General features: G+C 54.8%; 8 protein-coding genes and 1 non-coding gene across 9 annotated transcripts; 3 read left to right on the top strand and 6 right to left on the bottom strand.

The window, feature by feature from the left end:
• The first annotated feature begins 1,149 nt into the window (after positions 1-1,149).
• Positions 1,150-1,835, top strand: BDP55DRAFT_179466 (uncharacterized protein). The gene has a single exon (XM_060565811.1). It carries the CDS (start codon positions 1,259-1,261, stop codon positions 1,751-1,753), a length of 495 nt encoding a protein of 164 aa, XP_060428635.1. The 5' UTR covers positions 1,150-1,258; the 3' UTR covers positions 1,754-1,835.
• An 82-nt stretch (positions 1,836-1,917) lies between these two features.
• BDP55DRAFT_694680 (uncharacterized protein) lies at positions 1,918-4,037 on the bottom strand (the record flags this gene model as incomplete). Its single annotated transcript, XM_060577382.1, has 3 exons — positions 1,918-3,426; positions 3,486-3,779; positions 3,846-4,037. The coding sequence occupies 3 exons, from the start codon at positions 4,035-4,037 to the stop codon at positions 1,918-1,920; spliced, it is 1,995 nt and encodes a 664-aa protein (XP_060428634.1).
• Positions 4,038-5,391: 1,354 nt separating this feature from the next.
• On the top strand, positions 5,392-6,463 carry BDP55DRAFT_667038 (uncharacterized protein). The gene is made up of 2 exons (XM_060575142.1): positions 5,392-5,855; positions 5,974-6,463. The coding sequence occupies exons 1-2, from the start codon at positions 5,529-5,531 to the stop codon at positions 6,406-6,408; spliced, it is 762 nt and encodes a 253-aa protein (XP_060428633.1). The 5' UTR covers positions 5,392-5,528; the 3' UTR covers positions 6,409-6,463.
• A 286-nt stretch (positions 6,464-6,749) lies between these two features.
• BDP55DRAFT_729641 (peroxin 11C) lies at positions 6,750-7,757 on the bottom strand (the record flags this gene model as incomplete). The annotated part of the gene is made up of 1 exon (XM_060579592.1): positions 6,750-7,757. The coding sequence occupies one exon, from the start codon at positions 7,755-7,757 to the stop codon at positions 6,750-6,752; it is 1,008 nt and encodes a 335-aa protein (XP_060428632.1).
• Positions 7,758-9,600: 1,843 nt separating this feature from the next.
• On the bottom strand, positions 9,601-9,673 carry BDP55DRAFT_t201. Its single transcript has one exon. It is a non-coding gene; the product is annotated as a tRNA-Lys (tRNA).
• A 659-nt stretch (positions 9,674-10,332) lies between these two features.
• BDP55DRAFT_553988 (eukaryotic translation initiation factor 3 subunit 8) lies at positions 10,333-13,005 on the bottom strand (the record flags this gene model as incomplete). Its single annotated transcript, XM_060569349.1, has 2 exons — positions 10,333-12,593; positions 12,654-13,005. 2 exons carry the CDS (start codon positions 13,003-13,005, stop codon positions 10,333-10,335), a joined length of 2,613 nt encoding a protein of 870 aa, XP_060428631.1.
• A 1,102-nt stretch (positions 13,006-14,107) lies between these two features.
• Positions 14,108-21,032, top strand: BDP55DRAFT_554188 (pre-mRNA-processing-splicing factor 8; the record flags this gene model as incomplete). The annotated part of the gene is made up of 2 exons (XM_060569371.1): positions 14,108-18,497; positions 18,550-21,032. 2 exons carry the CDS (start codon positions 14,108-14,110, stop codon positions 21,030-21,032), a joined length of 6,873 nt encoding a protein of 2,290 aa, XP_060428630.1.
• A 792-nt stretch (positions 21,033-21,824) lies between these two features.
• BDP55DRAFT_179408 (uncharacterized protein) lies at positions 21,825-22,268 on the bottom strand. Its single transcript, XM_060565810.1, has one exon. The coding sequence runs from the start codon at positions 22,152-22,154 to the stop codon at positions 21,885-21,887; it is 270 nt and encodes an 89-aa protein (XP_060428629.1). The 5' UTR covers positions 22,155-22,268; the 3' UTR covers positions 21,825-21,884.
• Positions 22,269-22,383: 115 nt separating this feature from the next.
• On the bottom strand, positions 22,384-23,252 carry BDP55DRAFT_633062 (uncharacterized protein; the record flags this gene model as incomplete). The annotated part of the gene is made up of 2 exons (XM_060572503.1): positions 22,384-22,808; positions 22,883-23,252. 2 exons carry the CDS (start codon positions 23,250-23,252, stop codon positions 22,384-22,386), a joined length of 795 nt encoding a protein of 264 aa, XP_060428628.1.
• Positions 23,253-24,329: the final 1,077 nt, after the last annotated feature.

Here is a 24,329-nt window from a genome sequence, read left to right as displayed (position 1 = left end):
TTGGGCCCCAGTAACATTAGCGCAGCAAAAATGTTAGTCTAGCTGTTAGAAGCCTTTTCGAGGGCCCGAGAAAAGCTTATCGGTAAGAAAAAGTGTTATCTTTTTCCGAAGTAGAGCCGAGAAGGACGGAGGACTGGAAGGCTGTTAATCTAACCGGTTTAGGTTAGTTGTTCAGACAGAGAGTGGATCTCTGTACTGGGTTCAGAGAACCAATGAACGTAACGGAGTGAGATGGAACGACCAGGGGGGAGACAGTCAGAGACTATTAAAGGTGGGCATGCCCCCTTCAACGGAGTGCAAAAGATGGGTAGCTTTTGTTTCTTTCTTTTCCTCTGGTTGCGGCCGGGAGCCAGCAACAGACTCTTCTTCTATTGTTGTTCGGGGAGCGAACAGTGGCGTCAGCTTCACTACGCGCTGTCCTGAGACAGCCGCTACGCTTCGTTCCTTGTGAGCCCGCTGAGTCGGGGCATTGTCTTTTGGGGATAGAGGGCTGGGTGGCCCCTTCCGTGCACACGTGGGTTGTGCTGTGCTGAGCCGGGTGAAGCTGTCGTCAGCCATGACCTGGGGGTCAGAACCACACTTGATGAAAGTGGGTCATTTTCTTCTCTTTGTCTCAACGGGTAGTTGAGTGGTAGCTGGAAGCAGCTCATTAAAAACCTTCAAACACGGGAGGTGTTGGCGTTGGCCGAGAGGCCATGAGCGCAGGGCGCTCGGTTGGTCAGGTAGCCCCGGAGGAGGCGTCTGTCTACAGGGCAGCGTGGCTGCGTGCCCGGCCCATTCGAGGGTCGAACTCGAAGTATTTCGATGTGTGTGTCACCATCGATGCCAGACAGGTGGAGCTGTCGGTCGAGCTTCAGCGAGAAGTGGAGGCAGAGATTGGGTCTCGTCGGCTGTGGACCGATACGGTGGTAGACCGTAAGTGTTTCTGCCTAGATGCCAGCGAGCAGCGGCTGGTGCCTGCTTTGGTGGAGGCGCTGGGTCGCCGTGGCTTGGTGGCCACTGAACCGACTAGAAGGAGGATAATGAATGAAATGAAATGAAGTAGAACTATATACCCTTAGAAGGGTTATTGCCCAAATAGTAGTTAGGCCGGGCTTCCCGGCTACCACTAAACTGATCACCTCCGGAGGACTGAAGTAGAGATGTGAAAATTGGGGGACGGGGTGGAACCCCGTGACTCCGAAGGCGAAGCCGTAGGTGTTCCAGCTGTTGGGACAGCTTCAATTAAAATAGTATTTTATCGTGATGTTCATTGACAATGCTTGTCGTGAGAACCTCTCTTTTAAGTCGCTCCACTGCGTTGCACTTCAGCTGCGTCTTCGCTTGCGCTCCGCCTTGCCTGCGCTCCACTTCGTTGGCTCCCCCTGCGGTGACTGCTCCGCATCCACCTCCGGGCACCCGAACCCCTCTAACCCGCTCCGCATCCGGTGGCTTCACCACCTCCGCTCTGCTCTACCGCTCCCGCTCACGCTCCACTACGGTGCTAAAGCACCTGCGTTCTGCTTCCGCTCCGCTTGTATCCCTTCGGTGCTTTGGCACCTCCGTGACTGTGCGGCCTTTCTGGCCTTTGCGTTCCACTGTGGTGACTCCGTCACCTGCGTTCCTCTTTTGTGCTCTGGTGTCAATTTCTCAATGTCTCACAATCAACCAACGTATTGGTAGACAGTACGAGACAAAACCCACTTGTCTTACTGCGGGAAAGCAAGATGCCGTTCGATCCTCCAATCGGATCACAACCATAATTATGAGCTGAGGCTGGGTTGTGACGATTTGCACAGCTATTGACATTTCTGGTGCCAACTTTCAGGCCGGTGAAGTAACGCCTGATCGTAGCTCCCGATTTCTTCCCTTCACCGCCGTGACATTTGAGCGGTCACCTCCCTCAATGCCAATGTAAAACGGGCCGTTACGTGAGACTCAGTGCTCACAAAAGTTCCACTCCCCATTCGTCATCATCCTCATCCCATCCTCGGCAATCGTCGTCCTCTCCTTCATCAAATCAGCCCGTATCCTCTTCGCCTCTTCAATCCCAATCGGGAAATCCATATTATTAAACACCATCTCCGTAACCTCCGGCGGCAGCGATCCCAGCCTGTCCCCCGGCGTGGCCCCTTCCTTCCACCACCCCATCTGCTGCGGCGGCACGTTGGCCGTGCCAATGATAGGGATCCGTGGGTCCACGAGGAACAGCGCGAGGATCTTGCGGTGGCCCGCCTTGGTCTTGTCAACGAGCTCGAACGGCGCAACGCAGTGCTGGTAGACGTTGGGGAACGCGAGGAGCCTATCCTCGCGCGTGAGCACGCTGCCGAGGTGCTGGTTCGTGTCCGCGTGGGAGTTGATCGCGAACGTCCGGTCGATGCTGTAGTAATCGTTCTGCTCGTAATTCAGCTCCCCCATGAGCTCTTCTTTATCGGCGACGGTGCGGAACGCGAGGTGGCTGTCGGTGATGTTCTCGTTGTCGTAGTAGTAGAGCGCCGTGGCGGCGATGTGCTCGTTCAGCTGACCCTCAATGTGCCATGACCCGCCGTCGTACGTAGGCTTCTCGGGCGTGAGGTGGATGTTGGCGAGCTTGACAATGACCTGGATGCGGTCGGCGTGGTTGAAGAAGCCCGAGGTGAGGTTGACGTCTTTGGGCTGGAGCTCCATGGGCTTGTACTCGGGGACGGGCGGCTTCTCGATGGGGTGGGTGGCCGAGTACCAGATCTTGTCTCTTCTCTCGACTTCGCGGCTGGGCTCCTCGTCGCTTTCGTAGACGGCGTCGTCGATATAATCCTCGTCACGCTCGTCTTCGTCTGGATCTAGTGGGCGGTTTTGGGGACAGCAGTATGAGGCACAGTTTACCAGACATTTCCTCCTGGCTGATCCACAGGGGATGCGGAGGGTCTCGTAGTCTTCGTGCCATCTGTAGATCAGATCCCACATGGGCAGAGATTTCTCGAGCACCTTTTCGATCGTGGTGTAGAGGCCGGCATGGTGCTGCGGGTGCAGGTTGTTGATGTAGCTCATAATCTTTGGTTTTCCCTCCTCGATATCAATGTCGCACGGGAGCCACTGGAACTTGACGGACCACAGCCCTCTGGATGAGTCTGTGGCATTCGTAGGAGCGGCAATGACATCTCCCGTGCCGCATGCCGCCAGAGTGTCCTTTAGCAGGATGCGCTTATCGGAGACGATACGAGACTTGCCAAAGACAAGAGGCCAGAGGGAAGGGTGGACAAGGTCCAAGACCTTGCCGTCGCTGCCGGGATGCCAGTCCTTTTCGTTTTCAGCGACGTTTTCGAGAGCAGCTACGCCCTTTCGAAGTTCCTCCTTTACCTCCGGGGTGATGGCGTTGTCAGACTTGATGACGACGGACGAGGCATCGAAGACGGGGGTCAAGCCAGTAGCTTCATACAGCGTAGCCTTCTCACGAAGCTCAGCAAGAGCCTGCATTACCAGTTAGGAGCCAGTTTCTCACAAGGAGCCAGGTGAATCCAGGCACTTACAAACTTGAACAGATCTTCGTCAAAATAGGCATACTCAAGACCCGCGGCTCTCCAGTCCACAGCCATGACCTCCTGCTTCCACTTGGCGACAATCTCCTCATTAAAGACCTTGACATGCCAATCGGGCTTGTTCGTGATCTTCTCAACGAACCACAAGATGGCGATCTCCGCCCACGTCATGGTCGCTGCCTTCCACTCCTGAACGGCGCTGGGGAACGCAGCATCGTCATCGGGCATGTCCCAGAAAAGTTTCCCGAAACCTGGACGGATCAGGGGGGCAATCTCGCCGTCGTTCTTCATTCTGATTAGTCATTGCTGCTTGTTATGTAGAAAGGGAGTGTTGGATGAGGAGGTCCTTACATAGGCATGGAAGTCGTCCAACGTGTCCGCGCGGTCTAGGACGGTCCGGATGACGGCTTCGGGCACATCCTTTCCGAACTCGCTCTTGGCCCATTCGGCACCGCGAGGGAGGCTCGGAGTGATGTGGCCAGGTAGGCTATGAGCCCACTTGCAGAGGGCGAGCCGCTCGCGGACAGTCAACGTGGACGACATATCGGCTGCTTTCGATTCCCTTTGCGGTGAATTGAGGCCAAGTTTACACTGAAGCGATGAGAACGACCTCGATTGAATGCCCGATCGCAGCAATACAAAAGATGAGATGATGGAATCGCAGAAGAACTTTGCTCTCATAGTGCGGAAGAATCTCGAGGTCTTGTACATTGGTTGAAAAGTTGTCGTAATGATTGCCAAGAGGGATAATTTCAGGGCTCGAAAGCCCGATGATGGGACAGTGGTTCGAATTAGGCTGCGACCACGTCTCGAAGGCAAAGTTCAGCTGAGACTGGCATCAAATTGTGGCAGAAGCTAAATGGGAGAACGCGAGACTGTCACGAGGTCACGTTTGCTTGTAAGTCCTCCCTTTGCCCATGGCCGGCTGTTGCTGTTGCCTGCTGCTGCCTGTGATGGTGGGGACCCGGGGGACGGCGGGCCGGCGGAATCGACCAACTTTCAGCGAGCCGTGCTAACGTGGCGGACCAATTGAAAACAGTCAGCATCGAATGCCGTAAGGATAACTGCCACAAGTTGGTCTACTCTCCTCACTACTTACTTTTGCATGTGTTAAAAGTGCAGTGCAAGTCTGCCCCCGCATGCCGCATAGGCTAGAGAGCACGTGATGAGCGCAGACACCCCGGTACGTAGACTGGCCAAAGGGCCGGAGGTGGGATGGGACCCGCTACGGTGCACGGAGCACAGGTGTGACGGAAGAGGGGACGCCGGTCCGGAGCGGAGCTTCACTGAACGGACAATATCGGATGCCGATGCTTGCGAATGGAGCTGGAGGTCGGATACCGCGCGCGGTCACGGGTGCAAGGGTAAATGAGAGCGAAGTGTGGATTCACCCCCGGCGCCAAAGAGCGAGTCGCGAAATGTGACTGCCGCACCGCCGCCGCTTGCAAAGAGCTGAGTAAGGAGGGTAAGAGGGCCACCAGCCAATCTGAGAACGCCGAAATGAAATCTCTTCAAACCAATGAGGTGCAATCGCGGAATGGGACACTGGTAGTTACGGTGAGTATCGATCGTTAAGTCTCAGTTTTCCAGAATGTTTTTCTTCCAATAGAAGAAGTCAAGTTGTAGGTTGGTTGAGGCGGTATGATAAAGTCTCGAGAGTGAGGTCCCGAGATGGGGCTTCCAACGAGCGCGCGCCACAAGTCTCGTCTCACTCTCTCCAAGTCTTCAAAACGGAAAGCTGGCGGGCCAATCCAAAAAACCCCAAATCCAAGCACCATCAGCCGCGCGGTGTACTTGCAGGGGCTACTTTCTGTAAACCCATCTGTGAACAGTTTAGCCTACCCGCCGCGGGCAATTCCTACATGCCTAGCACATTGCTCGGATGGAGGGGCGGCGGCGACGGCGTGGGTGCGCGCGCGCGCGCGCGCGCATGATCCTGGGATAAAACCTCTAGAAACAACCGCCCCTCCCCCTCCATGAAAATAAAACAGAAAAGAAACTTCTTGTGAACTGCAAGTGTTTCTCCAAAATACCATGAAAGTAGTCGTTTCTGTGAGCAGAGTTTTATCGCAAAGCACCCGCGCCCGCGCAGTTCATCTCATCTCCAGACCCCGTCGTCATCCCAACCCGGCTCAGAGCCCGCATTGCTGCGCATTCGCAAACACTCAATTCCCTGAGCTTCGGAATATCCGTACCTTCAACACAATGTCCTCCAGCGCGACTGAACAAACGCAAGCAACGCCGGCGGCGGCGGCAGCACCATCGGCGGAGGAGACTGCGCCGGCCAAGCCTGAATTACCCCCTCTGACCCCGGCCGAGTTCAAGGTCTACAACCAAATGGCAGAAAAGATGAATTACTTTGTAAGGCACTCACTCCCAATACATCGTGCCACTCATCACTCTCAAACCTCACCTCTCTCACCACCCTCAACCCTCCCCATTCCTAAATCGAATGAGTCAAAACTGACCAACAACCAAGCACAACCACTTCCGCCACCAATGGACCCTCCTCCACACAGCAGCAACGACAAACCGCCGCCCCCAAAATATGTCCCTCAAACAATTCCTCGACACGGGCCTTCAATTCACCCGCCACCTCACAGCCCACCACGGCATCGAAGAAGCCCACGTCTTCCCCATGCTCGCCCGCCGCATGCCCGAGTTCCGCGGCGGCCGCGGCGGCGAGCTGCTCAAGCAGCACAAGCAGATCCACGACGGCATGGACAAGTTCGAGGCCTACCTCCGCGCCTGCCGCGACCGCGAAACGGAGCTCGAGTTGGGCGTTCTTAAAGAGAAGATGGATAGTTGGGGCGAGGTGCTCTGGACACATCTTGATCAGGAGGTAGAGACGTTGGGGGCGGAGAATATGAGAAAGTATTGGACGATGGAGGAGGTTAGGAGGATGCCCATGTAAACACCACATTGCATTGGCGTTGAAACCGGGAACAGAGAGGGAAGGAGAGAGAGGTCAAGGGCATAGCGTTTTGTGCTTTGGGATTTGATTCTTTGGTAAAAAAATATTGACATCTATTATATCATAAACATGAAATGGAAAATTCGTACCCAACACCAGCGAGCAGATCGCCCGCGTCACGACAGATTCTGACACCACCTAGCTTTCCACAGGAAAGCTGTCTCGATAGTGGCGGTATGGTGCGTCTATCCGTCTCATATGTATGCACCTCTTCGTTCGATCCCAGTCTTATTCGAGAGACTCCTCCCACTCTTCCAAATCTACATCTGGCCACACCCCCCTCAAGCAGTCTCCTTCCACAGCTGCCGCATCTGCACAATACCAGGAATGCTCCCCAACAACCCAATCCCCATCTCCGGCACGAACCCCTTATCCATACTCCAGTGTACCGTCAACGGGAACCACGAAGCCTGCCTCGCCAGCGTCCGTCCCCAAACGTCCGCCCACTCCTTGTACTCCCCGCTGCTCACCTCAAGCTCCCCGCGCCCAATCTTGGCCCGCCGCCTCAGCTTCTCAATCGCCAGCCGGCCGAGCTCACTGCCCACAAACACGGACCAGAACCGCACGCTCCACCGCGCCGCCGTCCCCTGCTGCTTGGGCGTCATCGGCAGCACCCCCTTGGACGCAAGATACGACGAGCTCTCGAGCGACTGCAAGATCAGACACGCCACGACCTGCAGCCACGAGAGCGCTCTATCCAGCGCCGCCTCGGACGCCGCGTATTTGTCGCCCTTTTCTTTTTGTTCCTCCGTGATGCTCGGCGTCGTCATGAGGCGGCGTAGCCAGAGGTACAGCGGCAGCAGAGCCCACAACCTCGTAATCGTGCGCGCCTCGCTCAGCAGCGATGCCAGCGCCCTCAAGTGTCCCGCGACGCGCATGCCGCGGCTCGCAGCAGCGGCAGCGGGCGGCGCTTTGCTGAGAAGGATGGTGGTGTCGGGCGGGAGGGAGAAGGCGAGGGCAACAAGCTTGCGGGCCGAGTGGCGGAGGGCGGAGGCGCTGAGGGAGTCGATGACGGAGGCGGAGAAGCGCGAGGTGTAGCAGAGGAAGCAGAGGACGGCGTCGATGCCGGACGGGGTCGCGAAGCAGCGGTTCAGGTGGGCGACGAAGGCGTCGACGTTGGAGGGCGTCGCGGCGAGGAGCTGGCCGAGGGTGGGTTTCTTGGTCGTCGTGCCTTTTGGGGTTGCTGAGGCTGGTGATGCGGCGGTCGGCGGCGCGGGTGCGGCGGGGATGGGGTCGCCGGAGGGGAGGTCGGAGACGGCGGGCGCCTGGTCGGCTGCTTCTGTGGACATGTTGGGCGAATACGAATGAGGGCCGATGGCCGTCGTTTTGGGTGGACTTTTTTCTTTTCTTTTCGTCTCGTGGAACCCGATCTGTGGTGGTTTCCCTTCCGTCCGAGGAAAAAGAAGAGAAGACGGGAGACACAGGGGAAAAAAAAAGTCTCACGACGATCAAGGGTTTGTGGGTGAGAAGCTCCTGAGTAAGGTAGGGTCCTGTTCTCGAGCTCGGTGTCGGTGGTAAAGCTTTATCCCGAAGATCGGAGGGCGAGAGAGAGAGAGAGAGAAAGGCGGGAGGGAAAGCTGTGTGTGGGTTCTCTTCTCTGTTCGACGTCACGTCAATGGCAAGCTTGTGAAGAAGGACGGGTCCCTCTAGAAAGTGGAAGGAGCTATGGTGTTGCAAAAGAAAACCCCGACGCAAGTGAAATCACCCCCAAAAATCGCTCTCTCTAAATCAGAAGAGAGGAAGAGGAAAGAGACGGGCAAGGGAACGCTAAAATAAAGTCCAGCTGGCAGCTGCAAGAAGAACCCAAGGCCGTTGTCCCAATTAGCCATGTTCATGCGCCGAGGTGGATGCTCGTTGCAGTGCTGGTTTTACCGACGGCACACGCCGATGGATGCCATGGATGGTCACAGGGTTTACTGGTATGTGACCGGCAGGTAGCTAGGTAATCGCCTAAGAGACTCGTTAGAGCAGGTCAAGCTCCTTCGGCTCATGTTTGTGCGACCAAAGGCAAAGATGGCGTTGCTACCGGCGGCGGGCCGATGCTGCTGCACTGGTACAGTGCAGCTTGTAAGGTACTTATCCTGTATCCGTTCTGCTGCAGCAGACCTCTGGAAAGTTCAGGTTGTTCGGCATTGAAGTGGGTGCCAGAATGACCTCGGTTGAATTTGATTCGGCAACTGCGGCGGGTTTTGGTGGAGAGGGCTCGGAACTCTAGCTCGGAATGAAAGAGAAGGGAATCAAGGAATCAGAGGAACGTGCTCACCTAATGCTGCCCCGGATTTTGGCCGTTATCAGATCAAATTTTTAAACGCGCACACACCCTTCTGGCTCTGGCAATGTTCGTCATGTATACCTCGCAGCCTCACTCGTTTTCGGTGGAGTCTGTCAACTTTATGGATGCATTCTTCCACGGGGCTTGTCCGAACACCAAGGAGAATCCATATTGGCGTCAAAGTCCGATCATCAAAGACCTATTCCCGACATGTTCTTCGCCATGAATGGGATGCATGGGATGCTAAGTGGAGGGTGTGAGGAGATTACGACACACATTGTCCACATTTCTACACAATGGTGTCATTATCTTATCGATCCATCTAATCGCCGAGTTTTTTCTCTCCGTGATTGACTCAACTTCCTCGTCAACCGCTCTCGTGTGGATCGTCGCAAAGATTAGCGTGCTAGGTCTACGTACAGGACGGAAAGGTAAGGTCATAAGTATTGATATTACCCAGTCAAAAGAGGAAAGCGATGGCCTTACCTTCCTTCCCCTTTTATTTTGCTTTAGCATCTTCAAGACATTTAGTTGGAATGCCGAAAGCTGTACGTAGACGAACGGACTTGTGAGAATCCTCAAGGTTTGAGAAGTGAGAGGTATCCAAGTAGGAAAGTCACCCTCGGGTCGTATCTCGATTTGAGATGTGATTTACAAAGAGACCCTTTTTACCTCCACCCGGGGGAATAGACAACCAGCGTAGAATCTTGACCGAAGAAAAAATCCACTGCATTCTAAACCCCCCCCACAAGGAGCATATCCTCCATAGCAAAGCAGCAACATGGCCAGCCATCAATAAAGATGAAAAAAAGTAAAATGATAACCCGAAGAGTGGCTTTGCCAATCGCGGTGAGGATTTGAGCCTCACGCGGGGGTCGAACCCGCAACCTTGAGATTAAGAGTCTCACGCTCTACCGATTGAGCTAGCAAGGCGGGTTATTTGATGGATCCGAGGACCCATTGTTGACTCGGGAACCAGGAAGAGAGTTCAAGAAAGCTCATAATCTGCTCGGAGGACGAGATTCGTTGATTGCAGGTCATTTCGCAGCGGACGGGGCACCTTTCATGGGGTTGTGGACTGTGTTCTTGTCAGATACGGCTGAGGCTGAGGGGAGTGTGAAATTTGGGTTAAGTTGGAGATCCCCCGAAACCCAATCCTCTGCCACCATTAAGCCTGGTCGACCGTGTAAGTTCGCGAGGGGAAGCCTGGAATCCGACATACATAATCTTTGGACGAACAACCACATCAAGATTACTGTGTTGCTCGTGGAGAGGAAAATTCTAGAACTTGGTGTCTTTCTACTCTACGGCTGCTACAAATCGGGAAACCGCCTAGGGAAAGCCATCATTCGTGGTAACGGCTAAATCGTGACATTCATACACACTCTGCATCGTGGACGTGACGTAACTCTATCAGCTTCTATTCCCTGAAGCTACAAACACCTAACCAGCCAAGGCTCTTTTTTCTTTCTGGAACCCCGCGCGGCCGGTATTTTGGATTAAGCAACCCAACCCTAATGCAAGATACAAGCGTGAAAACCCCAGGAACCCCCGTTTCAATTCTTCCACTCATCTCTCTCTCTTTCACTCTCTCAACCCCGGACCGCAGCACCCAACGCGCCGCCCGTGAACTGAGTACCGCCGGCCTGCCGTTGGGGGTTGCCGCCCGTTCTCGCGCCTCCTCTGTTGCCGCCCCTCGCACCACCGCGTCCGCCACGGCCGCCGCGGCCGCCCTGTCTCTCGAACGCGTTGGCAGAGCCCTGGGTGCGCTGCTCCAGTGTCCGCTCGTTGGTCTCGATGAGCGCGCTGGCCTTGTCTGAGAGGGTGAGGGCCAGGCTCTGCAGACGGCTGAGCTCGACGCCCTTGCGGAAGATGACGGTCGATGTGACCTGGTCGAGGGAGGCGGCGAGCTCCTCGTGGCTGATCATCTTGCTGACAATCGCGAGGACCTTGCTGGCGTCCAGCTCGAACATGTTGCTCAGAGTCTCCACGGCCAGGGTGTCGTAGAAGGGAGCGTAGGTGAAGAGGTATGTCCGCAGACCCTCCTCCTGGATCTGCTTGGAGAGCATGGTCTTGATGTCCTCGGTGTTGGGCATGAGATCCCAAATCTTGATGCTGTGGATAAAGGTGGTGGACTTCTTCCACTCGCCAGCAGCCAAGGCCTTGGAAGCCTGCATAACGTGATCTCTCGTGTTCTCGGGAGGGCCAGTGAAGATCTGGCGCTCGTGGTACTCGAGCATGCGGCGGTAGGTCTTGCTAATAACACGCTTCTTGACGTCGGGGGAGGAGCCAGTCTGCGCCAGGAGGGGAATCTCCAGGAGCATGCTGCAGGTAAGGTACACGCACTCGAGAAGCTCGAGGTTAATGTGCATGTGGAAGGGGAGCTGGCGCTGCTTCTCGAGCTTCTCCTGCTCGGGTGAAACCTGGCTGTATCTCTGGATCATGACACCCTGAGCGAGCAACTCTTTCTGGCGACCACTGCCGCAGATCTCCTGCAGTGTGTTCTGGGCGTCGTAGACGAGACCCTGGCGGAAAGCACAGAGACCGACCTGGACAAGGGTACGGTTGTAGAGGATTTGAGAGAGGACGTCGAAGTTGGGGATGTTCTCTTGCAAGTGAGACATGAGCATCATGTCACGAGCCTTGTAGTACTCGTCGTGCAGGGCAAGGAAGTAAACTTGGCACAGCATAGCACGAGCGCGGAGAATGCCCTCGGCGTTGGTGAAGAGGTAGTTGCAGAGGACGTTGACGAGGTTGTTGGCGTCCTGGGCCTCGTCGCGGGGGGTGATGACGGACTCGACGGTAGAGGGGACGTTCTTCCAGCAGTTGTCCTCGAGGATCTTGACAACCTGAGCGGGCTTGAAGTAGACGTGCTCGAGGCGGCGAGTGACAACACGGTTGATGCTCTCCTGGGGAATCTCGAGCTCGGCATCCTTGCGGAGGTACTCGTAGTAGAGCATGCCGCGGAAAATGGTGTTGTAGAGGGCGCCCTCATCGGTAAGGCGGTCGATATACTCGGAGGTGTGGGGATCGATATTTTGGAGGGAACGAGTGAGCTCGTCGTCGAGGCGCTCAACGTAGGAAACGATGCTTCCAGGAACCTTGACGTACTTCTGGCCCTTCTCCAACGCGGGGGGCTTCTCGTCGTCATCCCACTCCTCGGCGTTCTCAACAACGATGTAGTCCTTGTTCTGCTCGAGGACCTCGAGGAGAGAGTTGAGCTCCTTCTCAGCAGCCTTCCAGTGCTCGACGGGCATATAGGAGGCACCGCCGGAACCGAGATCGAAGCGAGTAGAGACCAGGGTGAGAAGAACGCGGATCTTCTGGTAGGGTGTGTTGGCGATCTCGTTGAGCTTCTCCATGATCTTGATCTGCTCCTGCTTGTCGGTGTTCTTCTTACCGCGAGTCTCCATGATGCTTCTCAGGTGCTTGAAGATGCTCTCGGGGGTGAACTGCAGAGTGCGGCCGCCCTTTCCAACGGTGGCGAAGCCCTCGTCGTCGTCGCCCTCGGCAGCCTCCTCGGTGGTGTCGACGAAGCGGGCAGTCTTCTTGGGCTTGGGCGCGGGCTTCTCCTCTTCCTCCTCGGACTCCATGAAGGCATCGTTGTTGGCCTTGTAGGCATCGACCTGGGCTTGGTAGTCCTTGACGACCTTCTTCAACTTTTGCTTGACGGCGTTCAATCCACGGGCAGACGTGGCGTTCATCTGCCTCTTGCTGTTCTTGGGAGTGACCTTCTGCTTGGCAATGGCCTCGTTCATGTACTCCTCGAGCTCGACAACAGCCTTAATGTAGACCTTGGGGGTCTTGCCATCATCTTGGAGTTTTGTGACCTGGCGGTTGAGCTTGTCGAATTCTGCGCATCAACGTTAGCGCCCATGTTTCCAGCATCTCGAGGTATTCCGTCGTATCTTACCTGTGGAAATAGAAGCCCAGTCACCAATCTTTTGGCCGTTCTCAATAAGCTTGATGGTGGCCTCGAGCTCCTCGATGCGCTTATCCTTGGCACTCTTGACCTTTACCCGCTCCTCGTCTTCGCTGTCTTCGCTGTCTGAGGAAGCATCGCGAAGGAAACGCGAGGCACCGGCCTTCTTTCCACCTTCACTGTCGTCGGAATCAGAGTCGGAGTCGTCATCCTCCTCCTCCTCCTCATCAGAGTCCTCCTGATCTTGCTGCTCCTCCTCCTCCTCCTCCTCGGAGTAAAGCTCCTCCTCGTCGGAAGACGAGTCGGTGGAGCTGTCGTCTCCGCCGCGGAAAAATCGAGACATTTTGGCGATCGCTTTTCGATTCGTGCAGGCGACGGTTTTGACTGATGCGACTGGGAAACGCGGGATCGACGGAAGTTGTGTTGTCGTCGGGACTTGTCACGGGGGGCCTTCGGTCAACCTGTCGAGAGGGGCTCCTCAAATTCAGGTTGTGCAAGAATTTGACGGGAATTTTTGGTGGGGGAGGAGGGTTTAGCGAACGACAGCTGGCAAACCGTGGTCCAGGTGGCAGCGGGGTGTTCTGCCGCCGCAGTTTTGGAATTTTTTAGCTGGGCTATGTGGGGTTGACGGGTGGCAGAAGGTGAAGCCCCACTAGAAAAGTTTCAGGCACTTTCCTTTGGTTCACCAGGAGTGCCTGCCTTGCCACTTCTGCCTGTCCTTCTGAGTGTGGCCGTGCACTCCGGAGCATCACCAGCCACATCCGAAAGAAATGGATCCGAGCCCCGAGCTGTCGCCCGCCGGACTATCTGTGGCGCCGTAAGGTGACTTGAGCTCACGTCCTCACGTGATGGAGTTGCACCGAAACAGGCTAGCGCATATTCGATTGGCCTCCTCGTCCCGGGACAGAGCTGCATTACCCAAAAATTTCGATGGCGCGGCGAGGTCAAGGTCGATGAACTCATCAACCATTGCCTAATACCAACAACATTGCGCCCTAGGTCTCATCACCGCGAGTTTCCGCGAGACCACTCGACCAATTTTCCCATCCCAGCGCAGCTCCAGACCGACACTGAGCATCGAGTCGGATTGCGCTGCGTTTTCCTTTACGACTTTCGCGTCTTGAAAGTCGCGACTGCGACTCCTCGACTTTGACGACCTCCTTCAACGCACGCAGGCGAGACGAGTCAACCATCGAGTCGAGATGTCCTTTCCACCACCACCACCACCCCCCGGATGGGGTCCTCCTCCGCCACCGCCTCCTCCTCCATCATCGTCCCTCCCTCCACCACCAGCGGCACCAGCTCCCCCGCCGCCTGGCTATCGCCCCCCAACCGATCCCCAGATCGCCAAGTTTGCCCAAAAGAAGAAGGAATGGCTTCGGAATCAGCGCAACCGATTCGGCGAGAAGCGCAAGGGTGGCTTCGTTGAGACGCAGAAGGCAGACATGCCCCCTGAGCATCTGCGCAAGATTGTCAAGGACATTGGTGATGTGTCGCAAAAGAAGTACACAAGCGATAAGCGCAGTTACCTTGGTGCATTGAAGTTCATGCCCCATGCTGTCATGAAGCTTCTCGAAAATATGCCCATGCCATGGGAGTCTGACAGGAAAGTCAAGGTTCTGTACCATGTCAACGGCTGCTTGACGTTGGTCAATGAGATCCCCAGAGTCATTGAACCTGTCTTCTTTGCGCAGTGGGCAATGATGTGGACTTTTATGAGGAAGGAAAAAGCCGACAGACGTCTCTTCAAGCGCATGCGATTCCCCCCTTTCGACGACGAAGAACCACCTCTGTCTTGGTCCGAGAACATCGAGGACGTTGAGCCCTTGGAGCCTATCCAGATGGAGCTGAACGAAGAGGAGGATGCCGCCGTCTTCGAGTGGTTCTACGACCACAGGCCACTGCTCGACACTCCCCACGTCAACGGCGACAGCTATCGGTCTTGGAATCTCAACCTACAGCAAATGGCAACGCTTTTCAGATTGAGTCGACCTCTCATCTCTGACGTGGTGGATAAGAACTACTTCAACCTCTTCGACTTAAGGAGCTTCCTGACTGGAAAGGCCCTCAACGTCGCCCTGCCCGGCGGGCCCCGTTTCGAGCCTCTGTACAAGGATATCGACCCCAATGATGAGGATTTTGGAGAGTTCAACGCCATCGACCGCATCATCTTTAGGAATGCCATTCGCACAGAGTTCCGTGTGGCCTATCCCTATTTGTACAACTCTCTTCCGAGAAGTGTGCACCTAGCATGGCATTCTCACCCCCAGGTGGTTTTTGAGCGAGCAGAGAGCCCTGATCTCCCCGCTTTCCACTTTGACCGCAGAATCCACCCCATTTCTTCGCGTGCGGTGGCACCAAAGAATCTCACCGTCAGCCACGAGGATGAGATTTTCGGCCCTGGAAACAACGAGGAGCCTGAAGATGACGAGTTTGAACTCCCCGCGGAGTTCGAGCCCTTCCTCGGGGAGGAGGAGCTGACTAATGAAGACACGGCATCGGCAATCGAGCTGTGGTGGGCTCCCTTCCCCTTCGATCGTCGGTCAGGTCGCATGGTGCGGGCTCAGGATGTTCCTCTCATCAAGCAGTGGTACTTGGAGCACCCTCCTTCCGACAAGCCACCCGTCAAGGTTCGCGTCTCTTACCAAAAACTGCTCAAGAACTTCGTCTTGAACGAACTCCACAAGAAGAAGCCAAAGTCACAGCAAAATCAAAATTTGATGCGCAATCTGAAGCAGACGAAGTTCTTCCAACAGACCGAGATCGACTGGGTTGAAGCTGGTCTTCAAGTCTGCAGACAGGGTTTCAACATGCTCAATCTCCTTATTCACCGCAAGAACCTGACGTACCTTCACCTCGATTACAACTTTAATTTGAAGCCTGTCAAGACCTTGACTACCAAGGAGCGAAAGAAGTCCCGTTTCGGAAACGCATTCCATCTCATGCGTGAGATTCTGCGTTTGACCAAGCTTATTGTAGATGCACAGGTGCAGTACCGCCTTGGCAACATCGACGCCTTCCAACTCGCCGATGGCATTCTGTACGCTTTCAATCACGTCGGCCAGCTTACCGGCATGTACCGCTACAAGTACAAGCTTATGCACCAGATCCGTTCTTGCAAGGACCTGAAGCATCTAATTTACTACCGCTTCAACTCGGCGCCCGTCGGCAAGGGCCCCGGTTGCGGTTTCTGGGCTCCCGCTTGGAGAGTCTGGCTATTCTTCATGCGTGGTATCATCCCTCTCCTCGAGAGGTGGCTTGGAAACCTCTTGTCCCGTCAATTCGAGGGCCGTCACAGCAAGGGTGTTGCCAAGACAGTGACCAAGCAGCGTGTGGAGTCTCACTTTGATCTCGAACTTCGCGCGTCTGTAATGGCTGACCTGATGGATATGATGCCCGAAGGTATCAAGCAAAACAAGGTCAACACCGTCCTTCAGCACTTGTCTGAGGCATGGAGATGCTGGAAGAGTAACATCCCCTGGAAGGTGCCCGGTCTGCCGGCACCTATTGAGAACATCATCTTGCGTTATGTGAAGGCAAAGGCCGACTGGTGGATTTCCGTCGCCCACTACAATCGAGAGCGTATTCGCCGTGGAGCAACTGTTGACAAGACAGTGGCCAAGAAGAACGTCGGTCGTCTCACCCGACTTTGGCTCAAGGCAGAGCAAGAGAGACAGCACAACCACATGAAGGATGGACCTTACGTTTCTTCCGAGGAGGCTGTTGCGATTTACACCACCACTGTTCACTGGTTGGAGTCCCGCAAGTTCTCTCCCATTCCTTTCCCCAGTGTGTCCTACAAGCACGACACGAAGATTCTCATTCTGGCACTTGAGCGCCTGCGAGAAGCTTACTCTGTCAAGGGCCGTCTCAACCAAAGTCAGCGAGAGGAGCTGGCTTTGATCGAGCAGGCCTATGATAGTCCCGGTACTACTCTGGAGCGTATCAAGCGTTTCCTCCTTACCCAGCGTGCCTTCAAGGAAGTCGGCATCGATATGAATGACAACTACAGCACCATCAACCCCGTCTATGATATCGAGCCCATTGAGAAGATTAGCGATGCCTACCTCGACCAGTACCTATGGTACCAGGCCGACCAGCGCCACCTGTTCCCCGCTTGGATTAAGCCCTCAGACTCTGAGGTCCCGCCTCTTCTGACCTACAAGTGGGCTCAAGGTATCAACAACCTCGACAAGGTCTGGGAGACCGAGAACGGAGAGTGCAACGTCATGATCGAGACGGAGCTGTCCAAGGTCTACGAGAAGATCGAGCTGACCCTGCTCAACTCTCTGCTCCGCTTGATCATGGATCACAACCTTGCGGATTACATCACTGCAAAGAACAACGTGCAGTTGACGTACAAGGACATGAACCATGTCAACAGCTACGGCATGATCCGTGGATTGCAGTTCTCTGCATTCGTTTTCCAGTACTACGGTCTTGTGCTCGACCTTCTTCTCCTGGGCCCCCAGCGCGCCAGTGAGATCGCGGGTCCTCCCCAGAGCCCTAACGACTTCCTTCAGTTCCGTGACAGAGAGACAGAGACAAGACATCCCATCCGCCTCTACACTCGTTATATTGACAAGATCTGGGTCTTCTTGCGTTTCACAGCTGATGAGTCCCGAGATCTCATCCAACGTTTCCTCACTGAACAACCTGACCCCAACTTTGAGAACGTCATCGGATACAAGAGCAAGAAGTGCTGGCCTCGTGACTCGCGTATGCGCCTTATGAGACACGACGTCAATTTGGGCAGAGCCGTCTTCTGGGATCTGAAGAACCGTCTGCCTCGTTCCGTTACGACAATCGAGTGGGATGACAGCTTCGCCAGCGTCTACAGTCGTGACAACCCGAACTTGTTGTTCTCAATGTGTGGTTTTGAGGTCCGCATTTTACCCAAGTGCAGAAACCAAAATGACGACTTTTCAGTCAAGGACAGCGTCTGGTCCTTGGTTGACAACACGAGTAAGGAGAGAACGGCGCACGCCTTCCTTCAGGTCACGGAAGAGGACATCCAAAAGTTTAATAACCGGATCCGTCAAATTCTCATGTCCTCGGGTTCGACAACATTCACAAAGATCGCTAACAAGTGGAACACTGCCTTGATTGCGTTATTTACGTACTACCGCGAGGCAGCAGTGTCTACCGTTAGCTTGCTGGACACCATTGTGAAGTGCGAGACGAAGATTCAGACGAGAGTCAAGATCGGACTGAACTCCAAGATGCCTTCTCGTTTCCCTCCGGCAGTGTTCTACACGCCCAAGGAGCTGGGAGGTTTGGGCATGATTTCCGGATCGCATATCTTGATTCCTGCCAGTGACAAGCGGTGGTCAAAGCAGACTGACACTGGCGTCACCCACTACCGCGCCGGAATGACGCATGACGAGGAGACGCTCATCCCTAACATCTTCCGGTACATTATTCCGTGGGAGGCCGAGTTCATCGACTCGCAGCGAGTCTGGACGGAATACTCGCAGAAGAGATTGGAAGCTAACCAGCAGAACCGCCGCCTGACCCTCGAGGATTTGGAGGATAGCTGGGATCGCGGCTTGCCGCGCATCAACACCCTCTTCCAAAAGGACAGAAGCACGTTGAGTTTCGACAAGGGTTTCCGTGCTCGTGCAGAGTTCAAGATCTATCAGCTCATGAAGAACAACCCTTTCTGGTGGACTAGCCAGAGGCACGACGGAAAACTGTGGAACCTCAACGCCTATCGTACCGATGTCATTCAAGCTCTTGGTGGTGTAGAAACCATTCTCGAGCACACCTTGTTCAAAGCAACTGGTTTCCCGTCATGGGAAGGCCTGTTCTGGGAAAGAGCAAGCGGTTTCGAGGGTAAGTTCAATTGTTTCTTCGTATCTGAATGTTGGGACTAACTTTTATGCAGAATCCATGAAGTTCAAGAAGTTGACAAACGCTCAACGGTCCGGTTTGAACCAGATTCCCAACAGACGTTTCACCCTTTGGTGGTCACCTACGATCAACAGAGCCAACGTCTACGTCGGTTTCCAAGTCCAGCTTGATCTGACTGGTATCTTCTTGCACGGCAAGATCCCTACTCTGAAAATTTCGCTTATCCAGATTTTCCGAGCCCATTTGTGGCAGAAGATCCACGAGTCGGTCGTCATGGATCTGTGCCAGGTCTTTGATCAAGAACTCGAGTCCCTCGGAATCGAGACGGTACAAAAAGAGACGATTCATCCCAGAAAGTCTTACAAGATGAACAGTTCTTGTGCCGACATTCTTCTCTTTGCCAGTCACAAGTGGAACGTTACGCGACCTTCTCCCTTGTTTGACACCAAGGATGTGATCGAGCCCACCACTACGAACAAGTTCTGGATCGATGTCCAGCTGAGATACGGCGACTACGATTCTCACGACATTGAGAGATACACTCGTGCCAAGTACCTCGACTACACCACGGACAGCGCCAGTATCTACCCTTCAGCAACCGGTCTCATGATTGGTATCGATCTGGCTTACAACCTGTACTCTGCCTACGGCATGTACTTCCCTGGTCTGAAGGTCCTCGTTCAGCAGGCCATGGCCAAGATCATGAAGGCCAACCCGGCTCTCTACGTCCTGAGAGAGCGTATCCGCAAGGGTCTGCAGCTTTACGCCTCTGAGAGCAACCAGGAGTTCCTTAACTCTCAGAACTACTCTGAACTCTTCAGCAACCAAACGCAGCTCTTCATCGACGATACCAACGTCTACCGTGTGACAATTCACAAGACGTTTGAGGGTAATTTGACCACCAAGCCCATCAACGGTGCTATCTTCATCTTCAACCCCAGAACCGGTCAGCTGTTCTTGAAGATCATTCACACGAGCGTCTGGGCTGGTCAGAAGCGTCTCGGACAGTTGGCAAAGTGGAAGACCGCCGAAGAAGTGGCAGCCCTCATCCGCTCTCTCCCCGTGGAGGAGCAGCCGAAGCAGCTCATCGTCACCCGTAAGGGTCTGTTGGATCCCTTGGAAGTCCATCTGCTCGACTTCCCCAACATCGCTATCAGAGCCTCCGAGCTGCAACTGCCGTTCCAGGCGGCCATGAAGGTCGAGAAGCTGGGAGACATGATTCTTCGCGCTACCGAGCCGCAGATGGTTCTCTTCAACCTCTACGACGAGTGGCTCAAGAGCATCTCGTCGTACACCGCCTTCTCCCGTCTCATCCTGATCCTGCGTGCCCTCCACGTCAACCCGGACAAGACCAAGCTCATCCTGCGCCCGGACAAGACAGTTATTACCCAGGACCACCACATCTGGCCCACGCTCTCGGACGAGGACTGGATCAAGGTCGAAACGCAGCTGCGCGATCTCATCCTGAACGACTACGGAAAGAAGAACAACGTCAACGTCTCCAGTCTCACGAGCAGCGAAGTCCGCGACATCATCTTGGGTATGGAGATATCCGCGCCCTCGATGCAACGCCAGCAGGCCGCCGAGATCGAGAAGCAGCAGCAGGAGCAGCAGCAGCTGACGGCCGTGACGACAAAGACGCAAAACGTCCACGGCGAGGAAATCATCGTTACGACAACGTCGCAGTTCGAGCAGCAGACCTTTGCCTCCAAGACGGAGTGGCGCACGCGCGCCATTGCTACGTCCAACCTGCGCACAAAGGCAAACAACATCTACGTCTCGTCCGTCGACAACGACCTCGAGGAGATTACCTATGTGATGCCCAACAACATCCTCAAGCGCTTCATCACCATCGCCGATCTTCGCGTCCAGGTCGCAGGCTACCTCTACGGATCCTCCGCCCCGGACAATGACCAGGTCAAGGAAATCAAGTGCATCGTCATGATCCCCCAGATCGGTGGCCTGCGCAATGTCCAACTGCCCCAACAACTCCCCCAGCACGAGTTCCTCGAGGGCATGGAACCCCTCGGTGTAATCCACACCGCCTCGGGCTCAGAACTCCCCTACATGTCCGCCGCCGACGTGACGGAACACGCACGCCTCCTCGACGCCCACAGCACCGCCTGGGACAAGCACGACACCGTCACCGTAAACGTGGCCTTCACACCCGGCTCCGTCTCCCTCTCCGCCTGGGGCCTCACCCCAACAGGCTATAAGTGGGGCGCCGAGAACAGGGACACGCAGAGCGACCAGCCACAGGGCTTCACGACGACCATGGGCGAGAAGCGCAAGCTCCTACTGAGCCCGCGCTTCCGCGGCTTCTTCCTCGTGCCCGAGAACGGCATGTGGAATTACAGCTTCATGGGCTCGGCGTTTGCGGGCATGGAGAAGAAGCCCGTGCACGTCAAGCTCGATACGCCGCTGCCGTTCTACAGCGACCAGCACCGTCCCGTGCACTTTCACAGCTTTGCGGAGCTCGAGGACATCTGGGTCGATCGGACTGACAACTTCGCTTAAGGCGGCGGTGGAGGAATGTCCACGCGGCAGGTGCGTGTTTCGAAGGAAAACGGAAACTTGGAGGCTGAGGCTGAGGAGCTTTCTCTTACCGAGAGAGCGTTCACCTGCCGGAAAGGGACATTACACGCACGCGTTTACATACACATCAAAAAACACACACAAAAATAGGCCAAAGAGGGAGGGGGGCCTGATCGATGGGAAACTTGATGCATTGTATCTGGTACATTTTTTTCAGGATGGAGAGAGGAACGTCAAAGTTGGGGAGGTGAACCCTCGATTCCCCGGCAGAATGTTTTACGAGGGTGGATTCTTCAAAAGCCTGACGAGAGAAGAGAGAAAGAAAGCGAGTCGCAGGGGGGAGGGTAGTTTCGGGAAACGCGAGCAACGCGCAAGGGGAGGGAAGGGGAAGTGGGAAGGAAGGGAACATTGTGCGATTAAAGGGCAAACAACCGGCGTTTGACAGGTTTTTGACAGCCTCAGGCTTCTTTTTCATTTTGAAACCAAACTGTACTTTTTTTGTCCGAGTATTTTCAAAAAATCAATAAAGGGAAATCATGCAATCCATGACTTGTCATCCAGGTGTCAACTGTTGTATTTGACATGTTGAGTGGGTTCGGCCGCGGGAGGTGTCACAGAGTCGCAAGCGAACATCAAAATGTGTGAGAGTCTTGGTGTTGCAGACTGCCTACAGTGCTTTTCTGATCCTTGTTCTCATCTATCCAGCTCCATCTAGATCGTTTAGTAAAAAAGAAAAAAAAGTCAATTCCTCGCGAACATGGTCAAGGAATTGCACCTGCAATGCTGTCGAGGTGAGGATGAGCATGCGAACAAACCACTAGATCTGGAAGCACGTCAATTGAGCAGAAAAGCTCCCTCGCCGCCGTATCCGTACCATACTCTGTAACCCCATGGCCATATTCGATAAACGTGAGGATTATCAGTAGCACATAAGAACAAAACATACGTACACCTACCTACGCAGAGCGGCTGCGCCTCCCACGACAGCCCGTTCATGCGCGTCTCCAAGATGGGAATAGTATCAGTGACGGTAGTGTGTACTGTGATTACCATGAATAGAAATTTCCGTCGACTTCTTCCAAGGCTTCCATGCAGTAAAGTCATCTAGGAGATGCAGCAAGGCCGGCAGGGGGGCCTGCGTGCCAGGTCCCCCTCCTCCTCTCCCCAAATCCCCCCCCCTTTGGCGCATGCGGACTGCATGCAGGTACAGGCGGAGGGTGCCGAGAAGGATAGGGATTATCTCAGAAAACAGGTACGCAGGCGCTCCATGCTTGTGAACGCGGGACTAGGGTCCAAGAAGGGAGTTGAGCTGTAAAATGTGACGACAAAACTGTCACTTTGGAGGAGCTGTGGAGGCGATGTCGTCCACTTTCTTGCCGCCTGCTTTGGAGTGGCGGTGGCCTTTGCCATGCCGTATTCCGCTTATGGCACAACCGTTGGAGTTTTCGCGCGACGTCGATGCTTGTCCTTCGGACGACGTGGGCTGCAAGTGGTAAGGCGGCGGGAAGGCCGTTGAAGATGGTGGGCAGTCTAATCGCTGATTCAGCGGGGTAGATGGTCCGCGCAAATTGGAGATTTCATGCATTAATGCGCCAGGAAAAGAATTAAGAACGGGAAGGGAGAAGGAGAGAGGGAAAAGACACCCCCTGTTTGGTGCCCTGAATGGGCAGCTATGTAGTAGATGTTCAGCACCGATGCGATGGAAACGCTCCCCCTTGGATCGATTTGGAGCGGCTAGTTGCCCTGTAGATATTGCAACTGGGGCATGTTAGTAGAGAGGTGATAAGGAGGGGTTCATGATCAATATGTCGACAGCGTGGTTGAGATATTACCATGGAAAGCGAACGCGTTTCCGTCCCCCTCGGGCGTTTTTGTCTGTGTCCTAAGATTGCGAGCACGGAACGAAACGTCATCGCCCTGCGGCATCCTTGGAGCTGGAGTCGGGATGGGCTTAAGGTGCGGCTGACAATGGCGATTCATTCCGTACTGGGCGTCTCTTGGCCCAGGCCGTCGGGAATGGGGGCTCGTCCTGGCGTCCTCGTTGGACGAACAAGGGTTCGGGAAAAGAAAAGTGTGGCAAGGAGCGGATATTTTTGGTCGTGGAGATGTGGCTGTTTTGGGGGCCTTAATTGGCGATCTGAGAGGGTCGACGCCGCACGCGAGCAGATGTGGAATGAGCCACAGGGCGGCGCATGAAGACATGGAAATAACTTCTGGGTCAACCCCCGTCAACTCACTTGGAGGCTGCACTGCATCGGGCGAGCTCTCCAAGAAGGTAGGGACGAACTATTGGGCTTGGTGAGTGGAGATGAGGCAGCCCGGAGATGGTTTCTGGCTCTGGCTTTGTGACTGGACTCTGCTTGGTGATTGCTGTGAAAAAAGTTCCTCTCGGCAGTTATCCAGGAGGTCAGCTGAAGCCGGTAATTTCCTTGGCTGGTTCGCTGTCGTATCGACATCGTTTCTCGTCTTTCTCAGCTGATGCGAGGCTTGGACACGATCTTGTGTTTCTGGTCAGTCGAGCCGAAATGCGTGAGGTGGCGTAAAGTAAATCAAACGTCTTGTGGAGGGACTGTCGCGGATCTCAGGAGACGCTCGGAATCGGCAGGCCGGCGCAAACCCGCGACACGTTTGCAGGTTTAACCTTCAGCTGGAGGACAGGTGTTGTAATTTGGACAGGGCTGGTTTCGTGAAGGATCCCCGAAAGGAAAACACTGACCAGGTCCCTTGAACAAGAAACTGGGTACCAAGAGCAGCGAAAGACTCGAGAGGATTAAGACTGACAACCCTGAAGCGCATTCAAGGTTGACCTGCTGTTTAGCACAGAAACCCACCAAGTTTAGTGTGAGTTGTGACAACCTCGGGGATCCCTACCCGGGTGCCTGCAAACACCCAACGGTCTTCTCCAAAAATCCCCAAGAGCCAAGCGGCAATAAGGCCTCGAGACAAGTGGGGGGGCCCGGTGGACGGAAGCGATTGCTAGTCTCGGCCCCAGGATACGGGCTGATAACCCTAGATTCGTTGCGAGACTTTGGACAAAGACAGAGAAGCGGCTCTTTGGTGTAGCACAAAGTCATGTTGCGGAAGTTTGTAAGTGTGGTGGTTGCAGTCTGCGGGGTGTAGTAGCTACCTCGGACTACGGATAGACAGACGGGAGTAAAATACGTGCGCCATGTAACGCAAGGGCAATTAGTAATACTATTCGTACTTCCCTACTGAAGTCTGAAAGAGACGGCTTCCGCCGACCGGATACCCAAACCGCCAAGCGGACGAAGGTTCATC

The sequence above is a fragment of the Colletotrichum godetiae genome, assembly GCF_030913485.1.
Source record: "Colletotrichum godetiae strain CBS 193.32 chromosome Unknown BDP55scaffold_25, whole genome shotgun sequence".
NCBI classification, from domain to species: Eukaryota; Fungi; Ascomycota; class Sordariomycetes; order Glomerellales; family Glomerellaceae; genus Colletotrichum; species Colletotrichum godetiae.
Note: the sequence above shows the minus strand (reverse complement) of the source record. Positions and strands in the feature narration are given on the sequence as shown.

Excerpts from the sequence above, each read along its gene's own strand:
- BDP55DRAFT_179466 (XM_060565811.1), top strand. The coding sequence starts at position 1,259 with ATGCTTGTCGTGAGAACCTCTCTTTTAAGTCGCTCCACTGCGTTGCAC.
- BDP55DRAFT_667038 (XM_060575142.1), top strand. The coding sequence starts at position 5,529 with ATGAAAGTAGTCGTTTCTGTGAGCAGAGTTTTATCGCAAAGCACCCGC. Across the intron at positions 5,856-5,973 it reads CAGAAAAGATGAATTACTTT|CACAACCACTTCCGCCACCA; the intron begins GTAAGGCACTCA and ends CCAACAACCAAG.
- BDP55DRAFT_179408 (XM_060565810.1), bottom strand. The coding sequence starts at position 22,154 with ATGACTTTACTGCATGGAAGCCTTGGAAGAAGTCGACGGAAATTTCTA.